We start from the raw sequence: 19,843 nt of genomic DNA, 5'->3' as shown, positions 1-19,843 counted from the left end.
CCCCGGAAGTGGACGGTGCTGCCCCGGAAGTGGACGGCGCGCCGCGGCGGGGTCGGTGAAGATGCCGTTGCCGGTTCAGGTGTTTAACCTGCAGGTAACGAGCCGCGGCCGGCGACCCCTCCCCGCCCTCCCGCACCCCTGCTCCCGCCCCCCACCCCCGTCGCCGCCGGGCCGGGGCCGGGCCCCCGCGCGGCCTCCCCTTCCCGCCGCCCGGCGGCCTCGCGCAGGGAACCCGCCGTGGGCCCGGCAGCCCGGCCCGGCGCTAACGCTGTCTTTCCCTTCGGCCGCAGGCCAGCTGTGTGTCAGGGTCGGGGGGTGCAGAGAGTCAGGACAGGATGAGGGCTAGCCCGGCCCCCAGCTCGGCCTCCTCGTCAGTGACCGATCTGTACCGCGCCCCTCACAGCAGTAGGTCAGATCTCTTCCTGCCGGGCACGGCCGGGGACTTCAGCCTGAGCGCCAGCCTGTCGGCCTGTACGCTGCTTCACGAGGTACCTTCCAGGACAGGGGGCCCAGGAGCGAGCGAGCGCGGGAGGGGGGCGCGCCCCCGCCCGCCGGCCGGGCCAGCCGGCGCAGGACGCGCGCCCCAGGACACTGTTCCGCCGCCGCCTGGGCCCGCCGCCCCCGCTGCCGGGCGCTGCTTGAGGCTCGGAGAAGCTGCGTCAGGACGGTGGCTGCGGCCGTGAAGGGACCGCAGGGCCCCCTCGCCCCGCTGCCAGCCCGCGGCCCCGGAGACCCGCGGTGGAGAGGGCGCCAGGGCTCTCTGCTCAGCGGCCGCAGGGTTTGCGAGGGACGGCGTGGGACACGGGCTGGGGAAGGGTCAGGGACGGCCAGCGCCTCCGGACTGGGTCCCGGACAGGATCCCCTGGACAGGATCCCGCAGACAGGATCCTCCCGGGGACGTGGCGCCTCGGGCAGAGCCCGACTCAGGGCACAGTGAGGGTTTCTCGCCCTTCCTGGTCAGTCCGGTTCGAGTGCCAAGTGCCCGCCTGTGTTGCAGGGGGCCGTGGAGCCCATGCAGATCGATGTGGACCCCCAGGAGGACCCGCAGAATGCGTCCGATGTCAACTACGTGGTGGAGAACCCCACCCTGGTAAGGAGCCCTGCCGGCGGTCCTAGGGCAGGCAGCAGGGGCGTGCGGGGTCAGTCCTGGGGCGGGGGTAGGCTGGGCTCCCCCCCCAAGCCGTTTTTCTCTGACCCAGAAACCTCTAGGCTGTTCGGTTGCCACTGGTCATGGGGGCGGTAGCCCAGCCGGAGACCGTGTGCCCCACTTCTCTTCATGGGGCAAGAGCCCACGCGCAGCTCTCCTCAGACCCAGGACAGGTCTTTCTTGGTGCCCGGGTCAGGAGCGCGGCCTCCTGACTGCTCTGCCTGGGGACTGGCAGTCACGAGTCATGCCCGTCTGGCTCTGGCCGTACACCCCTCAGCGCCCCGGGCAGAGCTCTACCCTGGAGGCCCCCGCCCTGGCTCACGCCAGGTGGCCTTCGCCAGCGCCGGAGAGCCGTGTGGCTGGCGCCCAAGCACCTCATTCTTGCCATGGGCGTAGGGCTTCTCGGATACCGCAGGAGGGTCAGCGTCTGGGTCCTGCTCCTGGCTCACCCGCCAGGGCTTGGGGTCTGAGGTCCCGCCTTGCACAGCCTCCGTCCACCCCCGCCTCCCCGACTTCAGGATCTGGAGCAGTACGCGGCCAGCTACAGCGGGCTGATGCGCATCGAGCGGCTGCAGTTCATTGCCGACCACTGCCCCCCGCTGCGGGCGGAAGCCCTGAAGATGGCCCTGTCCTTTGTGCAGAGGACCTTCAATGTTGACATGTATGAAGAGATTCACCGCAAGCTCTCGGAGGCCACCAGGTGACACCAGGGGCTTGGCCAGAGGAGGCAGGGCCCTTGGTGGGAGCAGACTCCAGGGACTGGGCGTGGTGTATCCCCCTTGGGTCTAGCCTGGGCAGGGGCCCTTCCTGTGCTCCTGACACCTGACACCATCCCCGTGTGGGCACTTAATAGCGTCCCTGCCTCGATGTGTGGACATGGCCTTTTTTGTTAAAAAGCCAGGAGGGACGATAAATGGCAAAACAGGCCAGGTTCTCAGTCGCCCTGTCGTGGGGCTCTCTGCGTCGTCCTGGCCTTTCTCTGCGCGCGCAGGGCGCGTAGACGTCCTGGCGGGAAGCGGGGCTTCTGGAGACGGCACCTTGCTCTCCTCTGCGCCTGGCCGCACGCACGCGCCTTCTCCTGGTGGGTGTGCGCTCCAGGCTGTGGGCCCGTGTTCCTGTGCTGCCCGGGCGCTCCCTCGGCAGGGGCTGGGCAGGGGCCCCCGGGGGGGCACCCCCCTGCCTGCACCTCGGCCCCTGACTGCCGGAGCACTCCCTCAGGGAGCTGCAGAACGCGCCGGACACCATCCCCGAGAGTGGCGTGGAGCCGCCGCCCCTTGACACGGCCTGGGTGGAGGCCACTCGGAAGAAGGCTCTGCTGAAGCTGGAGAAGCTGGACACGGACCTCAAGAACTACAAGGGCAACTCCATCAAGGAGAGCATCAGGTGCTGTTCTTGGGAGGCTGGGAGGCTAGCGCCGGCAAGGCCCGCGTGGCCCTGGGCCAGGTCCGCTCACGTCTGGCCCCACAGGCGTGGCCACGACGACCTAGGTGACCACTATCTGGACTGTGGGGACCTGAGCAACGCCCTCAAGTGTTACTCCCGGGCCCGGGATTACTGCACCAGCGCCAAGCACGTTATCAACATGTGCCTCAACGTCATCAAGGTGGGCCCTGATTCGGCGGGGTGGGCGGCCAGAGGGGCTGCGGGGCAGCGCTGACCCTGAGCCAGGAGGAGGCACCCCAGCTGAGTCCACCCCACCTGCCTGCCAGGTCAGCGTCTACCTGCAGAACTGGTCTCACGTGCTGAGCTACGTGAGCAAGGCCGAGTCCACCCCGGAGATCGCCGAGGTAACAGCGGTGTCCCCACTCTGTCCTGGTCCCCGGACCGCTGCGCCCTGGTGGGCGGGGCCCTCCCCAAACTGCCCTTGCCCCTCAGGCTGGGGCAGGGCCCAGGAAAGGACCAGGTTGTGGAGGCTGGTGGCTGACGTGTCCCACTTTGCCCTGCAGCAGCGTGGGGAGCGGGACAGCCAGACCCAGGCCATCCTCACCAAGCTCAAGTGTGCCGCCGGTGAGCGCTTCGGGGCGGAGGATGCCACAGCTGAGCCTGGCCGGGGATGGCGTGTGCTGGTCCCACGTCGGTTCTCACTGCCAGGGTGGGGGGCCTCGTCACAGCTGAGGAAACGTCCGAGCCGCCCTAGGGGTGCCCGCCAGGCCACGGTCCTGGGTGGGGAGGCCAGTGCACAGCCGGTGGTCAGGGATGGAGGCGTGGCTAGCGGGTGGGCCTGGGAGTCCTTCGTAGGAGTCACCGCCGCTGTGCACGGCTTCCCCAGGCCCTCGACTCCAGGGTGCTCCAGGCCGGGCTCGCGGGCATGGCCACGTTTGACCAAAGTCCCTGTCCTTGACCCCGGGAAGTGGCTGGGGTGGGGAAGGCAAGGGCGCCAGGCTTCATTGTGGGCCGCCCCTCCCCCCCCACCCCGGGCAGGCCTGGCCGAGCTGGCCGCGCGCAAGTACAAGCAGGCGGCCAAGTGCTTCCTGTTGGCCTCCTTCGATCACTGCGACTTCCCCGAGGTGAGGGACCGGAGGGCATGTGGGGACGCGCCCTTGCTGGGACTCGGGAAGCAGGGGGAGGGCTCATGGGTTATGGTCTTTATTGAGGGGACGCCCCGTGGAGTCCTGCATGTTGTTCGGGTGGGTGGTGGCTGGGGCAGGGGTGACCCAGCCTCGTGTCTGTGTTTCCTCCTTGGATTCTGTCTTGACTGTCCGTGACCCCGGGTGTCTGGTCCCAACTCTTCTTGCCCGTAGCTGCTTTCTCCCAGCAACGTGGCCGTCTACGGTGGCCTGTGTGCCTTGGCCACTTTTGACCGGCAGGAACTGCAGCGCAACGTCATCTCCAGCAGGTGGGTGGGGGCTGGGGTGCCGGCCCTGCGCCCCCCTGGCCTGCTCCCTTCCGGAAGTGTGAGGACTAGCGCCCGGCGGGCCTGTGGGGGGGCTCCGGCCCTCGGCCGTCAGCGCAGGTGCCCGTCAGGCTCTGAGGGTCGTGCGTCTGCAGCTCCTTCAAGCTCTTCCTGGAGCTGGAGCCACAGGTTCGCGACATCATCTTCAAATTCTACGAGTCCAAGTACGCCTCGTGCCTGAAAATGCTGGATGAGATGAAGGTGAGGGACCGGCCAGCTTTGGGGCGGGGGGCGGGGGGCGGGCGGGCCGGGGGCAGCGGTGCCTGAGCAGGTCTCCTCGCCAGGACAACCTGCTCTTGGACATGTACCTGGCCCCCCACGTCAGGACGCTGTACACCCAGATCCGCAACCGCGCCCTCATCCAGGTAGACGCGGGGGCGCGGAGGCCGGGGCGGGGCGCTGCGGGCGGGCCTGGGAGTCCCCGGCGGCTGACTCGGCCTCGGCCCGCAGTACTTCAGCCCCTACGTGTCGGCGGACATGCACAAGATGGCCGCGGCCTTCAACACCACCGTGGCGGCGCTGGAGGACGAGCTGACGCAGCTCATCCTCGAGGGGCTCATCAACGCCCGCATCGACTCCCACAGCAAGGTGGCCGGCCCCGGGCCGAGGCCGCGGGTGCAGGGCGGGCCCCGGGCCGTGGGGAGCGCCGCTGAGCCCCATCCCTCCGCCGCAGATCCTGTACGCCCGGGACGTGGACCAGCGCAGCACGACCTTCGAGAAGTCCCTGCTGATGGGGAAGGAGTTCCAGAGGCGCGCCAAAGCCATGATCCTGCGGGCGGCCGTGCTGCGCAACCAGATCCACGTCAAGGTGCGGGCAGGGGCGGCCCCCGCGGGGACGAGGGGCAGGGTGGGTGCACACGCGTCCCCTGGGCTGAGCAGCCCCGTCTCTACTCCAGTCCCCTCCCCGAGAAGGGAGCCAGGGGGAGCTGACGCCGGCCAACAGCCAGTCCCGAATGAGCACCAACATGTGAGGGCGCCCGCTGGCCTCCAGGACCGGCTCGTGCCCCCCCCCCCCCCCCCCCCCCGCGGCCTCGACACACAGGCTCCCACGGCTCACCCGCTACTTGTGGAGGGGCCTGTGTACCCCCCTGGCCCCCACTCTGCAGGGCCTCCCACTGGGGCATCCAGGCCCGGCTTCTCGTGTTCCCTCACCCCCTGCTGTGCCCGGCGAGGGGGGCTGCTGCTGCTCAAGGCCCTTCCCGGAAGGAGAGACCGGCAGGGCTCACCCGTGTGACCTCCTGGTGCCACCCCCGCCCCCCAGCAGCACTGCCTCCCAGCCCCCTTGTTGTGTCATTGAGGGCGCAGACGAGTTCAACGTCAGTCCATTAAAGGGCAGCCTGAGAACGTTCCCTCGTGCCATTCCTTCCCGCTGAGAGGGCTTCCGAGGCCCATCTCCATGACGTCAGGCTTTGGGGTCAGGGCTCCCCACCCATTATGGGGGCCAGACGGCCGGGAGGGGACTGAGGCCAGCCCACACCCCCTCCTTTAGGGGTTTCCCAAGGCAGTGGCTCCTGCCCGTGGCCACTTGCTGAGTCTTCACGGGCCCCGGCTCCGCCCTCCCAGCCTGGTGTGGTGTCAAGGTCTCACAGGCCCGGGGTCTGCTCACGCTGTCTCTGGTTCTCTGCATCCTTTCAGAGATGCACATTTATTGTTCGCTTTTGAACACACGCGTTGCAGGGAGGGGGCAGGTCCAGCCTGGGCGCCTGCTCCCTGGTGCAGCATTTCTGGGCTCCTGGCGTCGGCCGAGGGGAGACCAGCTCTTCCTTCCGCGCTGAGTAGCGGGAGGCTCCCTGAGTAAAGGCATTTCCTTAAGTGGGACGCGTAGAGGTCTGAGCAGCAGTCCTGGGGCCTGGGGCGGCGCTGTGTCCGGCTCCGGCTGCCCCTCAGGCCAGGGCGCTGCCCACCACCTCAGGAAGGCCGCCTGGCTCCCCAGGTCCTGCTGGCTGGGGCTCCTGCAGCCGGGACGGGGCCCCCTTCCAGGCCAGAGACTTCTCCAGTTTGGTTTTAAAAAGCAATCCGTGACCTGGCGGCAGAGGAGGAGGGCAGCGGGGCTCAGGAGGCTGAGGGTCCCACTGCCCGCTGGGGGCTGGGGGTGGGGGGTGCGGGCAGCAGAGGCGCCCCTTACCTGGGCAGTCCGCGGCCTCTCTGAAAGCTCGCTTCTTGCAGCAGCCCCGGCACAGGTTGAACACACACCTGTTGCCCTGGACGCGGGGAAGCCGGTGAGCCTGCGGCTGAGGCCCCTGCACCCGAGCCGGCCCCCCAAAGCCCAGGGTCGGCCAGGAGCACCGGCGGGCTACAGCCTGGCCCAGGGCCTGCCTTCCACACCACAAGCGGCTGTCGTGAGGCGGGCAAACAGCCATCCTCCCTGGGGCTGCCCCCCAACCCCCGCCAGGTCCTGGGCAGTGTCCGTGGGAACCGCCCGGCCCGCCACCCCCAGCGCTGAGCTCTGGCCCGGGCAGCACGGCCAGACTCACCTTCGGGTTTCCACACTGATCACACTTAGCATATTTTGCTGAGAAAAGAACAGAAGCAGGTGTTGGTAGAGCCGGTGAGCCGGCCTGAGGACGCAGCACACGTGCCCCCACCGCGTACTAGGTGCTTGCCGCTACACCCTTCTCTGGAGTGTGGCCTCAAAGCCCATCCCCACCTCCAAGCAGCAGCCAGGGAAGCAGGTGGCAGGCCGGGCCGTGGTCACTCACCGTGGCAGCCTGGCTCCCAGCAGGCCCTTGCCACTGCACTCCCTCCACCCTGGGGAGCAGCCCCTGGGGCCCCACAGGGGGAACTACTTACGCTTCAGCGAGGGGTCGAAGGTCTTGTGGGGGTTCCTCAGCTGCTTCTTCTGCTTGTTCTTGGACAGGACGTCTGTGCCGCCCTCCTCCTCCTCCAGGGCCCGCTTGATGCGCGCCCCCCCATTCTCCTTGCTCCCTTCCCTGGGCCTGGAAGGAAGGGCAGCGGGCAGAGCCGGCCCTGTTGAGAGGTGACCCACCAGCCTGGGCCCCAGGACATGTGTACAGCGCCCCAGCAGCTCGGCTCCTGGGCTCCCGGGGCTGTGGCTGGGTCTGAGTGGCCCCAGATGACAGCCCAGCCATGGCTGCAGGGACCCAGGGGAAGCTCAGGGGTGCCTGCCACTTGCTCCCAGGACAAATCCACTGGGACCGCTTAAGAGAATCACCTTATGGGGACAGCTGGCATCTCAAGACAGAGCCGAGCGGCCAGCACCCTCCACCAGGGCTGCAGAAGGCACGCCAGGCCCCGGTGCAGGGAGCAGGTGCCCTCTCCTCCGTGTGTACCCCAGCCCGTGGGCTGGTGGGAAGCTCACCCTGGCCGCAGGTAGGGCTGGCAGATCCAGTGGAAGAAAGGCAGGCCGCCAGACGGCTTCTCTCCCTCCTTCTGCCTGGATATATCCTCCTGCAGAAGCCCAGAGCAACCCACGTCACAGAGCCCAGAAGCCCCACCTGCCGCCCTGCCCCCTGCCAGCCCCACCACCTGCCTGACACCGCAGCTTCAGCTCCCGGTTCACGGCCGCAACACCCTCCAGGGTCTTCACCTTGGCGAGCTCCTCCCGGAGCTGCTGATGCACCTGCAGCCTGAGACAAAGGCTCCGTCCCCGAGCCGCCCCCAGGTCGAGCCCCTGCCCGGCACGCAGACCCGACTCGGGAGCGAGCTCTCCCGATACACGCTTCCAGAGAGCTCCCCTTAAGTCCCCCAACACCCAGTCAGGGTTCAGACCCGTCCGCATCTGCCTTGAAGAGCAACTCACGTGTGGTGCCACAGCTTGAAGAGGTGGGCGCGGACGCAGGACAAGGGGCAGGGGTGCTGCTGCACGATGTCCAGGTATTCCTCGGCCAGCTCCCACACGGCAGGGCTGCGGCCCTCAAACAGGGCGGGGTTGTGCAGGTTGCCCTCTGGGGGGAATCGGGGGGAGGAGGGCTCAAGGTGGCAGGCACTCACGTCCCCGGAGGGGTGGCCCCCCACCACTCAGGCCACGGGCAGCCGAGGCCTGGGAGTGAGGCCAGCACGGGCCCGGGCACCCCAACGGGGCCCAGCCCCTCCGTGGCCTGCCAGCCGTGGCCCATCAGCCGCGGCCCTGGCTCACCTGCACTCATGACCCCCTGGACTCCTGTGTCCTGGATGCAGCGCTCCACGTCCCGCAGGCACTGGATGTTCCCGTTGGCAAATACAGGGATGGCCACTGCCTTCCTGTCGGGAGCAGGGGGCAGACACTCAGCAGAGGAGAACCATGTCCCTTCGTCCCCCATACCAGGCACAGAGCTCCCGCCCCCACACTCCCTCCGACCCCACCGCACAGCTCCCTGCCAGCTCGGGCAGCCGCGGCCCCCTCCATGCACACTCACCGCACGGCCTTGATGTGCTCCCAGGAGGCAGTGCCCGACAAGGGCCCCTTCTGCTCCTTGGTGCGCCCATGCACGGTCAGCAACTAGAACACGGTGAGGCCTGGCTCTACTGTGCTGTGACCTCAGACCCCAAACCAAACCCTGGGCCTCACGTGCCCAGTGCCGGCCCCCCAGTACTCTGGCTTGCAACGGGGGGGCTGCTGCCTGTGGCTCCCGTGTCCCACGGATCCACCCAGCGTGCAGCACAGAGGCGGCACCTGTTCGAGGGCGGCTCTTCGTGAAGTGGCAGCACGCCAGCTCCAAAGGTGTTGGGGGGGCACCAACCTGACCTTAAGGCTGGGGTCAGGTAGGGGGAGGGCAGCTGAGGCCTGGCCCCTCCCAGGACGAGCCTCCTCCTCGGGAACACGCAGCTCCCCCACCCTCACCAGGCCTTGCCTCGTGGTGACCATGATTCTGGCCCTCCCTGGCGAGTCGGCGCCCCAAGGGAGCTCCTGGGGGCAAGGACCCCTCCCTACCTGGTTCATGGTGCAGGGGACAGGAGGCAGGGGAGTAGGGCGTGGACCTGCGAGCCCTCAGCCCCCTCACCTGGCAGCCAGCCTTCTCCAGCATCTGGGCATACTTCACGGTCTTGTCGATCTCCGGGAAGACTCGGATTTTGCACGTGACGGGCACAGCGAGTTTCTCGTGGGCCAGGACAACTGGGGAAAAGGAGAGTCGGCTTCTGACAAGTGTGCTGCTCACCCCGGGCCGGCCGTGGGGAGCCCCGCCTCACACCAGCTCCCATCTGCCCAGACACTGCAGGGCCGGGCCAGGCCGCGACACCTGCCCCCAGCTCCCGCTGTCCGGTTCGCTGTCGGGTTCAAAGGGGAGTGGCTGGCATGGAGCAGCGGTTTCCCCACCCCTCCTGCAGCCGCAAGTGTGCGGTGGCCAGGACTCACCGGCCACCACCTTGGGGCTCCTTTACCAACCATGACCCAGCCTGATCCCCACCCCCGGCCCCAGCACGCAGCTGACTCACTCATTCTCTGGAGCAGGTCCCACTCCTCCTGCAGGAAGGCACCGTAGTGACCTGCAAAAGAGCAGCACGGTCCTCGGCCCCTGTTCTGCCACGTCACACCTGGGGGCTGTGTGCCCGGCTGCTCAAGGTACGGAGTGGGATGCCCACCACGTCTGACCAACCAGCAACCCCTCAGACTCAGCAAGGAACAATGTCTGTGCCCCAGGCCGGGGAGCGGTCCCAACGCCTAATCCATCCTCCCCAGGCACTAAAGAGGGCAACGAGCCTCAGGCCAGCGGAACCCTGTCACTCGAGGGAGGAGCAAAGACGGACAGGGACGCCACCAGGAGCAGAGCGCAGGCCCTCCCCTGGTCTTGTCCACACCCTGGCCTCTAGGTGGGCTCCCTGTGGTTTAGGGCCTTGCCCTCCCCCACCAAGGCAGTGCTCCGCACAGCGACCTGCGGCTGAACCCACCTCTTTTGGCTATCATCTGCGGGCAGCCCAAATTCAGGTCGATGGCGTCACAGTAATCCTGAGCCAGGAGAGCCGCCTGGACAAACACCTCCGGGTCATTGGCACAGAACTGGGAAAGACACAGGTGGTGTCGTGAGCCCGAGACAAACCCTGGTACCGCAGCTCCCCGGCCCCACAGGACATTCAGGGTCCCCGGGGCTGCCTGCCAGATGGCATCCTGTGCTAACGTTTACGCGACGCGTGTCCACACCACAAGGAGGGGGAGTCACAGACACACGTCCGTCCCGACTGACACGACGCTAGCATCACTGACTAGGAGAGCAGAGTGTGCCTCCCCAAGGTCCGGTAACGAGAGGACACGGGGCAGACAGGCAGGCGAGGGGGGAGGGGCTGCCAATCTCGCACAGCACGCACGGCGTCCCCTCGCCCAAACTGAGCCGGTGGCCCGGGAAGGGGTCAGTCTCTGGGAGACCAGCCCCGGGAAGCCCGGAGCTTTGCCAGAGCATGCCCGCCCCCACCCCCCGAAGCTGTTCCTGGAAAGATGCTGCACCTGGCATTCCCGGCCAGGCCCCTGCCCACCTGCACAATGAGAGGCCGGTCCTCGGGGCACACCTCGCAGTACAGGTTCTCCTTCCGATAGTTGGCGTCGCGGACGAAGACCTGGGCGTGCAGCATGGGGGTGTAGCAGAGCTGGGCCCCGTGCCGACGGCTCAGCAGCCTCCAGGCCAGCTCACTCTGGTCCACCATGGGCGCCACCACGTGGCGGGCGCCCCCCAGGGTGCGGCTCCAGAACTCAAAGCCCTGCAGCTTTGGCATCGCCTCCACACTGAAAAGGGGGAGACCAAGGGTCAGCCACTGGGGCGGAGCGGCAGGGCAGCCGTGAAGGCATCGGGTGGAGCCCAGAGGATGCACAACCCTCCTCGAGGCCACTCCAGGGCAGCCTGACGGTCGCAGACCCAGACATCAGGGTCACCCTTGCTGCAGACCCAAGGCCATCGCCTCTGGGCAGAGCGTCCCCACCCGCTCGCCAGTGAGCCAAAAAGCCAGGGAACGCGCTGTCCTGGTCCCGCCTCCCCCGGACACCACGGTCCGGTCAGGGAGGACGGCCTTGCCCACCTGCTCCGCACAGGAAACGCCTCAACGCGCCCCGGCTCACGGCACCGGTGCTGGCCAGACGCCCTCGCTGCAGCCGCCCTTCCCCACAGGCCGTCAGAGCAGCCGCGGCCCTTCTGCCTCCCCCAGCGGAACGCCGGGGACAGTCCCCGCACTCCGACTCCGCGCACCGAGCTCCGCGGTCACGAAGCAGTCACCGGCCTGACCACCGACCGAGCGCGCCCCTGGGGGGCCTGACACTGCCCGACCGAGGTCCCACGGGGAGGTCCCACGGGAAAGTGCCCGGGGCACAGGCGCGCGGGGCGCCGAGGCGCTGTCACCGTCGCTGCCGCCTCGCGCGGGCGCCCGGCGGGACCCGCAGGACACCTACCTGCCCGGGCCCCTCCCGGACAGCAGACGGGCCTCTGGGAGCCAGGGCGCGGCGGGGGCTCCCTCGGTGCCCGCAGGCCGCCACGCCGGGGCCGCCGCCCGGCCCAGGGCTCCGCGCCGGGGCCGCCGGAAGGTGCCTCCGCCAGGGCGGTCCGGGCGGCCCGCGGTGCGGCGGGAAACGCGTCCCCGGGAAACCGCGCCCGGCCGCGGAGGAGCCCCGCCCCGCGAGGTCGGAGGTCAGAGGCCGGAGGTCGGCCGGGCCCTGCCACAGCGCGGTCGGGCGGGGAAGGGAGACGCGCCGGCAGCGGGCGCCGAGGCCCGGCTCGCCCGGCGCCCGCTTTCCACTCCGGGCTCCCGCTTCTGCCTCCCGAAAGGGCCGCAAGTCCCCCGCCTCGGCCCGGCGCTCAAAGGCCTCCGGGAGCCCCCACAGGCCGGAAGTGCTGCCGTCCGCGGGGCCCCACCCCGCACTTCCGGGGCCCGGCCGGGGTGCGCACGCGGCTAACCCGCCTGAAACGGAGCACGCACGCGCAGGGCGCTCCTCGCCGCGGGGGCTGGCGCAGGCGCACCCCGGAGTCGGGGGGTGGTCGCGGCGGGAGCTGCGAGCGGGAGCCGCTGCGCTGCGGGGCTTTCCCCTGGCTGTTTCCGAAACCCGCTCGCTCCCCCGCAGGAGGCCGTGCGCTCCCCTCCGCCGCTAGCGAGGCGCCCGAAGCCCTGCCCGTGCCTGCCGCGAGCCGCGGACGGCCCGCGCCCGTGCTTTAATTCGCGGGCCCCTGCGCACAAACCCGACAGTGTGGAGGCCGTTTAGTTCCGGCCTTGAATACGGCCGCGTCCCCGAAGGACGGGCGTTGGAGGAAGGACAGGTCCAGACCGAGAGACGCGTCAGCCCGTCCGAAACGACGCGCGCACCGAGCACCTCCGCCGGGTCCGTGGGGCCGGCCGCTTCGGACGCAGCGGGTCAGGGCCGGGACGTGCTGGGAGCGCGACCTGCGCCGGCTGCGGACGCTCGGGGAGGGACAGAGGCGCGAGCGTTCGTTCTTGGACCTAGGAGTGCTGATTCCGGGTGCACGGGACCGTTCTTCGCTTGGCTTCAGCACGTTATTAAGAGGAAGGTCGTGCGGGCGCCTGGGGGGCTCCTGGGTCGAGCGTCCTCTCGTGGTTTCAGCTCAGCTGCCGGTGTCGGGTTCGCGGGATGGAGCCCCTTGTGGGGGTCTCCCCGGGATTCTTTGCTCTCCTCTGCCCCTTCCCTCCCACCTGCCCAGAATAAGGAAGTAAATCTTACTAAAAACACACAACAACCCCGAAATCAGTGCCATGCAGTCTTTAAAAATACGGTAACTAGAAAATTTAAAACTATCTACGTGGGCAGGATTTCTGGAATAGCAGATCGAGGAGTTTTCCAAATGCCTTCCCAAAAAAGCAATGTTTAAAACAGGACAAATCGTTTAAAGCAACCATTCCAGGACTCTTTTTTTTTTTTTTTTTGGATTTTTTTTGTTTATTTATTTATTCGACAGAGCACAAGCTCTCTCCCAGGTGCCCCCCATTCCAGGACTCCTGTCCAAAGACATAGAACATTTAAGAGCACTTAGATGGAAGTTATGAACATCAGGTGGGCTTGGCTGGCTCGTCAGCAGAGCCAGGGGCCGGGTGTGACCCTTGATCTTGGGGTTGTAGGTATGAACCCCATGTTGGCTGCAGAAATTACTCAAAAATAAAATCTTTAAGAAAAAAAAGGGAAGGGGTGACTGGGGGGCTCAGTGGGTGAAGCGTCTGCCTTCGGCTCAGGTCATGATCCCGGGGCCCTGGGTTCGAGCGTAGGTCGGCTCCGCTCTGCGGGGAGCCCGCTCCCTCTGCTGCTGCTTTCCCTGCTCGTGTGCTCAACGTCTCCCTCACTCTCTATCTTGCTGTCAAATAAATAACTAAAATCCTTAAAAAGAAAGGGGGCATTCTGTGGAGTTTCGGGAAGGGGCGCCTTTCCTTCCCGCCCACCCTCTGGTAACTCCACCAGAGTCAGGTGGGCCTCCAGGACCTGACACCGGGGAGGGCTGATTAGAAAGCCTCCCAGGGTGTTGAGAAAATTGCAGTCGTGGTGGCAGATGGCGAGCTGGACGCCCAGCTGCCAGAGGCCACAGGACTGGTTGGAGCAAGGACAGTCCAGCCAGAAATTCAACAAGGAGACTCCGTCGACAAAACAGCAGTCATCGGGGCAGCCGCCGGTGGTGCCTGGTAGCCTGCAAGGCCGCGTGTGTGCCCCGCAGGGACCAGGCTGCACTCCCAGCTCCACGCTCTTCTCTGGCTGCATTTGAGGCTTCGCAGCAGCAAAATGGAAAAACCAGGGCTGAACTGCGGACTGCTAGGACTTGGAATACGTCCCCAACCTACGCAGAACCGTCGGCAAAGGACGCAGCCCCCCCAGAGGACGCTGGCCCACGATGCTTACGCGCACCTTCTGACCAGTAACTTACGGTCGTTAAGCTGTACGGACCCAGGGAAGCGGAGGAGACCAGGGGCACCCGGCTGGCTCTGTCCACACAGCTCGAGAATTTTGATCACGCAGGGTGTGGAGCCTACTTAAGAAACAAACAAACAACCTGGTAGATACCCCAGTGGCCACACTGCGGAGGGGACAGGCTCAGCAGAACCCGCCATCCAGGCGCGGTGCTGCGTAAACCCACACCCGCACCGAGAACAACAGTGAGTTGGGTGGGGGCAGGGGGTTCAGAACCCAGAGTGTCTACAGCACGTCATCTAAAAATGCCCCGTAGTCGATTAAAAACATTCTTTAAAGATTATTCAGTTTAGGGGGCGCCTGGGTGGCTCGATGGGTTAAGCCTCTGCCTTCGGCTCAGGTCATGATCTCAGGGTCCTGGGATCGAGTCCTGTGTGGGGCTCCCTGCTCTGTGGGGGGTCTGCTTCTCCCTCTACCATTCCCCCCTGCTTGTGTGCTCTCTCTCTCAAATACATAAATAAAATCTTTTTAAAAATTCGTTTACGAAAATCATGCAGCCAGCAGCAAGCACAGCGGTGAGGGTCTGGGGCCTTTCCCTCTGATCAGGGGTAAGGTAAGGAGGCTACTGCCTCTCGTTACTCGAAATAGTCCTGGGCTTCTCCCGGCACCGCAGGCAAGAGAGAGGAATAAAAGGCATCCAGACAGGAATAGAAGGAAGAAAATGCCTCCTTTTGCCGTCACTGTCTATGTAGAAACTCCCCAAAAACAAAAGCAACCTACCACACCCCTAGCCCTAGCCCGCTCCCCCCGCTCCCCGCCGCTCTGCCTACTTGTGATTTCTCTCTCTCCATCAAATGAAAACATGGAATTTAAAAAAACAAAATACAAATATTTATGACCCCGTCGTGTTGCCTCCTGCCCCCAAGCCGCGTCCCTAGAAAGCACTGATCTGTTTTCTGTCCCTAGAGATTGCCTCGCCGTTCCAGCATTTTGCAGAAATGGACTCATGCTGCGCGGACTCTCCTGGTCCGGGGTCTGCGCTGAGCGGCATCTCGAGCCTGTCCACGCCGTCCTGGGCGTCCATGGGCCGAGTTTGCTGCTGGGCCTCGTTCCTCGGTCCCGACGAGCCGCCGCCCACCTGTCGCTTCACCTGGGATGGAGGTCTCCGTGTGTGCGGCTTTGGGCTGCAAAAAAGGTTTGTGGACAAGTCTGTGTGTGGACACAGACTCTGTTTCTCTTGGACACATGCTTGGAGTGGAACGGTCGCCTCGTATGGTAGCTGCATGTGTCACTTTTTCAGAAACTGCCAAATTGTTTTCCAGTCCCAGCGCACCGTTTCACACTTCCGCTAGCAACACGGGGAAGTCCCAGCTGGTCCATATCCTCCAACACTTAATATTCTTTTATTTTTTTAAGATTTTATTTTTTAAAAGATTTTATTTATTTATTTGACAGAGATCACAAGTAGGCAGAGAGAGAGGGGGAAGCAGGCTCCCTGCTGGGCGGAGAGCCTGATGCAGGGCTCGATCCCAGGACCCTGAGATCGTGACCTGAGCCGAAGGCAGAAGCTTCACTGACAGCCCCCCAGGCACCTCTCTCATTGTGTTCTTAATTATGAAATGTTATGTCTGTTCCTTTGATCTGTTTCACATCTTTTGCCCATTCAAAATTTTAAAAAAATTTTAAAGATTTTATTTTTAAATAATCTCTACACCCAGTGTGGGACTTGAACTCACAACCCCAAGATCAAGAGTCACATGCTCCACCAACTGATCCAACTGGCAGCCCTCTTTTGCCGATTTTTAAAAAATTAAAATGTTTGTTTCCTTTTTGTTGAATTTTGAGAGTTCTTTACATGTTCTAGACATAGATCCAGGGGTCTGTGACTTACTTTTCATTTTTCATGATCAGTGTCTTTCAAAGAGTAGACACGGGCGCCCGGGGGTCAGTCAGTTGAGCATGGGACTCTTTTTTTTTTTTTTTTTTAAGATTTTTTATTTTATTTATTTGACAGACAGAGATCACAAGTAGGCAGAGAGGCAGGCAGAGAGAGAGGGGGAAGCAGGCTCCCTGCTGAGGGGAGAGCCCGACACAGGATTTGATCCCACGATCCTGAGATCATGACCTGAGCCGAAGGCAGAGGCTTTACCCACTGACCACGCAGGCGCCCCTTCATGGCTCTAATTCTGTGTCCTGATGTCAGTAAACACACTGATTATTGCAGCTTTGTAATAAATTTTGAAGAGTCTTGGAATCAGGCACTGCAGCTTCTCCACCCCTGCCGCTCTCCAGCGCATCCCACGGGAACTGACTTTCGGGTCCGTGTGTCCCTCCAGACAGGCTTCCGGGATTTCGATTGAGGCTGTACGATGTGTGCGGGCTGGGGGTGCCCGGGTGGCTCTGGCGCAGCTCGTGGGACTCCTGGTCTCTGGGTCTTGAGTCCAAGCCCCATGCTGGGTACAGAGATTGCTTAAAGTTAAAATCTTAAAAAAAAAAACCAACCCGTAATGCTCATTCTGGGGAGAATGGACACATCAGCCCTGAGTTTTGTGACCACAAGCGTGGCACATCTCTGCACCCACTCCCTTCACCTGGCTCGGCGGGGCCGCGCCCATCTTCCATCGCGCTCCCCCAGCTCTGCCTTCTCTGAGGGGCAACTGGCGCTGACTTGTTGAGGGCAGCGTCTGCCGTTCATGTCCCTTGTCGGTACTTGCGTGACGGGCTCAGACCCTGTCTCTGCTGGGGTCGTCCCACACTCACCAGCTCCATCTAGCAGGTTTCCGGAGGGTCCGTCAGCATCTACACACGGGGGACCACGTTGCCGGCAACCAGGGCCGGTGTCATTCCTTCCTTCTCCACTGGACACCTTTTCCCTCCGCTCGGCGGGTCAGTCTCTGCCTCGTCCCCCGTCGCAGGGAGACGCCCACTCTGCAGCCAGTAGGGGAGACGGCGGCTGCATCTTGCCGTCTACCCGGTGCAAGAGGTCTCGTGTCTCCAGCGGGCAGAGAGCTGCCCCCGCAGACCTGGGTTAGGCTTTGCGCCTGTGTTCAGCACATGCTGTTTTTTGCATCCAATGAGATGATCCCTTTTCGGCTGTTAATGTGGTGAGTTATGGTGATTGATTTTTGAAAGTCCAACCAGCCTTGAATTCCTAGGATAAACCCCAATTGGTCATGATGTATTCCCCCTTAATGCGTGACTCTGCATGCTAAAATGCCGTCGATGTTTTGCTTGTGTGACCATGACGGATACTGGTAGCTTTCCTGTAACGTCGGGCTTTGGTACCAAGGGGATGCTGGCCTCGCAGCAAAGCTGACGTTACCCTCTTGCTGTGGAATGGATTGTGTCCCCCACATTCCTGGGGGAGCCCTAATCCCCAAAGGGACAGTATTTGCAGACGGGGCCCTCAAGGAGGTGCTAAAGGCGAAATGAGGCCCTAGGAGTGGCCCTTCAGCAGACAGGGCTGTGTCCTTACAGGAAGAGGGAGCGACACCAGACTTGTGTGCTCGCTCTGTGCCACGGGAGGACAGCAAGAAGGCAGCTGTCTGAGAGCCGGGAGGACAGCGCTCCCCAGGAACTGCACCGGCAGGAACCTCGGCCGTGGACTTCCCGGCTGTGAGGGTGAATTCCAGTCTGTAGTGTCATGTTACGGCAGCACGAGCAGACCGACACATCCCCAAAGTATTTCGTGCAAACAGAATCCTCCGCACGCGAAGAGACTGGTCTCCCTTCTGGAACTCGGGGAGCGTCTGGAGGGAATGGGTCACCTTTTTCTCCTACGCGTCCCGCAGAACTGGCCATTCCGCTCTGGAGTTATCTCTGCGGACAGGTGTTAGCCGCAAACTCACTGTCTCCCACGCAGGTAGGGTCACTCGGGCTGCGACTCCTTCTTGACTTTGTCCGGTGTGGGATTTCGTCACCTTACCTGGGCTGCCCGGTTGTGTGGCACGAAACCGTCCGTGGTTCTCCGGCGGCGGGGGGGGGGGGTGTCTTGGGGACGTCCCCTCCCGTTGCTGACGCCGGCTCTTGGGGTCTTCACTCCTCTTCCGGCTCGGTCTGCTTTAAGGTTTGTGCACTGCTGATCTCCTCCAAGAACTTGGTTCTGGGTTCATTAAATTTCTGTTGTTCTGCATTTTATCCAGCTGATTTTCACTCTGGCGTGCATTGCTTCCATTATTCTGCTGAGCCGGGTCCCGTTTGCCCCTATTGTAGTGTCTGAAGGTTCATCTGAGCCGTCAGTGCCTTTGTCCCTGCCGCGGCTGCCTGCCGAGTGTGGTGCTGCGCTCTCAGCTCCGACACCGATTTCTTTTTCCAGTTTTTTTTTTTAAAGATTTTATTTATTCATCTGACAGAGATCACAAGTAGGCAGAGAGGCAGGCAGAGGGAGAGGGGAAAGCAAGTTCCCTTTGAGCAGAGAGCCCGACGCGGGGCTCGATCCCAGGATCCCAGGATCATGACTCGAGCTGAAGGCAGAGGCTTTAACCTACTGAGCCACCCAGGTGCCCCTCCAGTTTTTCTTTAACCTGAGGATTCTTTAGAACTGAGATCTGAGGGGCGCCTGGGGGGCTCAGTGGGTTAAGCGTCTGCCTTTGGCTCAGGTCATGATCTCGATGTCCTGGGATCATGTCCCCCGTCCTGCAGCGGGGAGCCCGCCTCTCCCTCTGCCTGCCTGTGATCTCTCTCTCTGACAAAAGAATAAGATCTTAAAAACAACAACAACAACAACAACAACAAGAAAACTGTGATCTGATTTCCACACATTTGAAGATATTCTAGAGAACTTTTTGTTATTCTCGTTTTATTAATTGTGGTCAGAGAAAATATTTTCTAAAGTTGAATTTCTTTTTAACTTAACGACACTGGTTTTATGACCCAGAATGTATGCTCCCTTGGTAAATGTTCCATGTCAGTTTGAAAAGAACGGTGTTGTGCTGCTGCCCGGTGGGTGTTCTACCTCCGCCAACCGAGTGGGCTGGTCACACCGTCCATCTGATTCACCCCCGACATCCTGTCTCCGTGTCCTGCCAGTTCAGGACAGGGCTTTTGGACTCTCCAACTTTCATGGTACATTTGTGGTTTCTCTTCGGATGTATAACCTTGTTTCCTGTGATTTGGAGCCGTCATGGGGCACAGAGGCCCAGGGTTGTTACAGCCTTTCCATCAGCTGAGTCTTTTACCTTTTTTCTCATTATGGAGGAACCCTTTTTACCCCCGGTGCATTTTTAAAAAAAATTTTATTTATTTACTTGACAGAGATCACAAGCTGGCAGAGAGGCAGGCAGAGAGAGAGAGGAGGAAGCAGGCTCCTCACTGAGCAGAGCCTGATGCGGGGCTCGATCTCAGGACCCCGAGATCATGACCTGAGCCGAAGGCAGAGGCTTTAGCCCACTGAGCCCCCAGGTGTGTTTTTTGCTCCGAGATCTGTTCCCTGTTGGCACATACAGAATGTGCTGGAACAGCCCTTCCCACAGCAGGAGATCCCAGGCGGGGACAGACTGCATCTGTCCACTGTCCGTTAGTGGACACCTGCTGGCCGTCATGAGCAGGGCCACCGTGAACACGGACACACACGTCTGTGCGAGCCCTGGTGTGCCGTTCTTTGGGGCGTATACCTACGAGCGTAACTGGTGGTTCACGGTAATTCTACGCTGAACTTCCTGAGGAACACGGAAGAGCCCCTCGTCTGTTCTGGTTTCAACTCCCCGAGTTAGAAGCCTGGAGGTGGGCCTGATCCCCCTGACCCTGGCCTCCCTGGCTGCAGGGTCCAGCTCTCCCTGCTCATTCCCAGTTGGCCCAGAACTCACAGCTCCCCACACCCCACGGACCCACTGGGGTCTACCTCACCCCTTGGCTCTCAGGGTTCAGATGCTCAGGGGACCTCCCTGCCCCCCGACTTCCTCGGATGCACCTTTGTCTACCCCGGCCTGACAGCCAGGCTCTCGTTCGGCTAGGCCAGTTCGGCCAAGAGCAGCCGAGGTGCGGCTGGGAAGGCGGTGTGCCGAGATACACACGTCGGACCCCAGCGCCCGGTCCAGATCGCGCTCAG

At 63.2% G+C, this 19,843-nt stretch overlaps 2 protein-coding genes across 8 annotated transcripts; one reads left to right on the top strand and one right to left on the bottom strand.

Moving 5' to 3' along the window:
- Window positions 1-7: 7 nt before the first annotated feature.
- Window positions 8-5,084, top strand: GPS1 (G protein pathway suppressor 1). Of its 5 annotated transcripts, XM_032870347.1 has the most exons (15): window positions 72-94; window positions 404-488; window positions 998-1,090; window positions 1,666-1,847; window positions 2,366-2,530; window positions 2,615-2,750; window positions 2,857-2,934; window positions 3,094-3,154; window positions 3,569-3,654; window positions 3,889-3,983; window positions 4,136-4,241; window positions 4,325-4,405; window positions 4,491-4,628; window positions 4,714-4,848; window positions 4,937-5,083. In XM_032870347.1, the coding sequence occupies exons 3-15, from the start codon at window positions 1,013-1,015 to the stop codon at window positions 5,009-5,011; spliced, it is 1,416 nt and encodes a 471-aa protein (XP_032726238.1). In that variant the 5' UTR covers window positions 72-94; window positions 404-488; window positions 998-1,012; the 3' UTR covers window positions 5,012-5,083. The 5 variants fall into 5 exon arrangements, with proteins under 5 accessions (XP_032726237.1, XP_032726236.1, XP_032726238.1 ...); XM_032870346.1 differs by lacking the exon at window positions 404-488 and having other exon boundaries at window positions 8-94; window positions 3,097-3,154; XM_032870345.1 differs by lacking the exon at window positions 404-488 and having other exon boundaries at window positions 8-94.
- A 740-nt stretch (window positions 5,085-5,824) lies between these two features.
- DUS1L (dihydrouridine synthase 1 like) lies at window positions 5,825-11,770 on the bottom strand. 3 transcript variants are annotated; one of them, XM_032870342.1, is made up of 14 exons: window positions 11,350-11,770; window positions 10,446-10,692; window positions 9,867-9,942; window positions 9,414-9,464; window positions 8,981-9,093; window positions 8,396-8,478; window positions 8,137-8,240; window positions 7,801-7,945; window positions 7,531-7,627; window positions 7,360-7,448; window positions 6,831-6,976; window positions 6,515-6,552; window positions 6,166-6,241; window positions 5,825-6,063 (listed from the first exon to the last, which is right to left on the bottom strand). In XM_032870342.1, exons 2-14 carry the CDS (start codon window positions 10,680-10,682, stop codon window positions 5,924-5,926), a joined length of 1,395 nt encoding a protein of 464 aa, XP_032726233.1. In that variant the 5' UTR covers window positions 10,683-10,692; window positions 11,350-11,770; the 3' UTR covers window positions 5,825-5,923. The 3 variants fall into 3 exon arrangements, with proteins under 3 accessions (XP_032726233.1, XP_032726231.1, XP_032726232.1); XM_032870340.1 differs by having other exon boundaries at window positions 9,867-9,975; window positions 11,350-11,768; XM_032870341.1 differs by lacking the exon at window positions 11,350-11,770 and adding an exon at window positions 10,983-11,003 and having other exon boundaries at window positions 9,867-9,975.
- Window positions 11,771-19,843: the final 8,073 nt, after the last annotated feature.

This window comes from Lontra canadensis, unplaced genomic scaffold (assembly GCF_010015895.1).
Source record: "Lontra canadensis isolate GAN:19392208 unplaced genomic scaffold, GSC_riverotter_1.0 scaffold41, whole genome shotgun sequence".
NCBI classification, from domain to species: domain Eukaryota; kingdom Metazoa; phylum Chordata; class Mammalia; order Carnivora; family Mustelidae; genus Lontra; species Lontra canadensis.
This window is presented reverse-complemented; position numbering and strand designations above follow the sequence as displayed.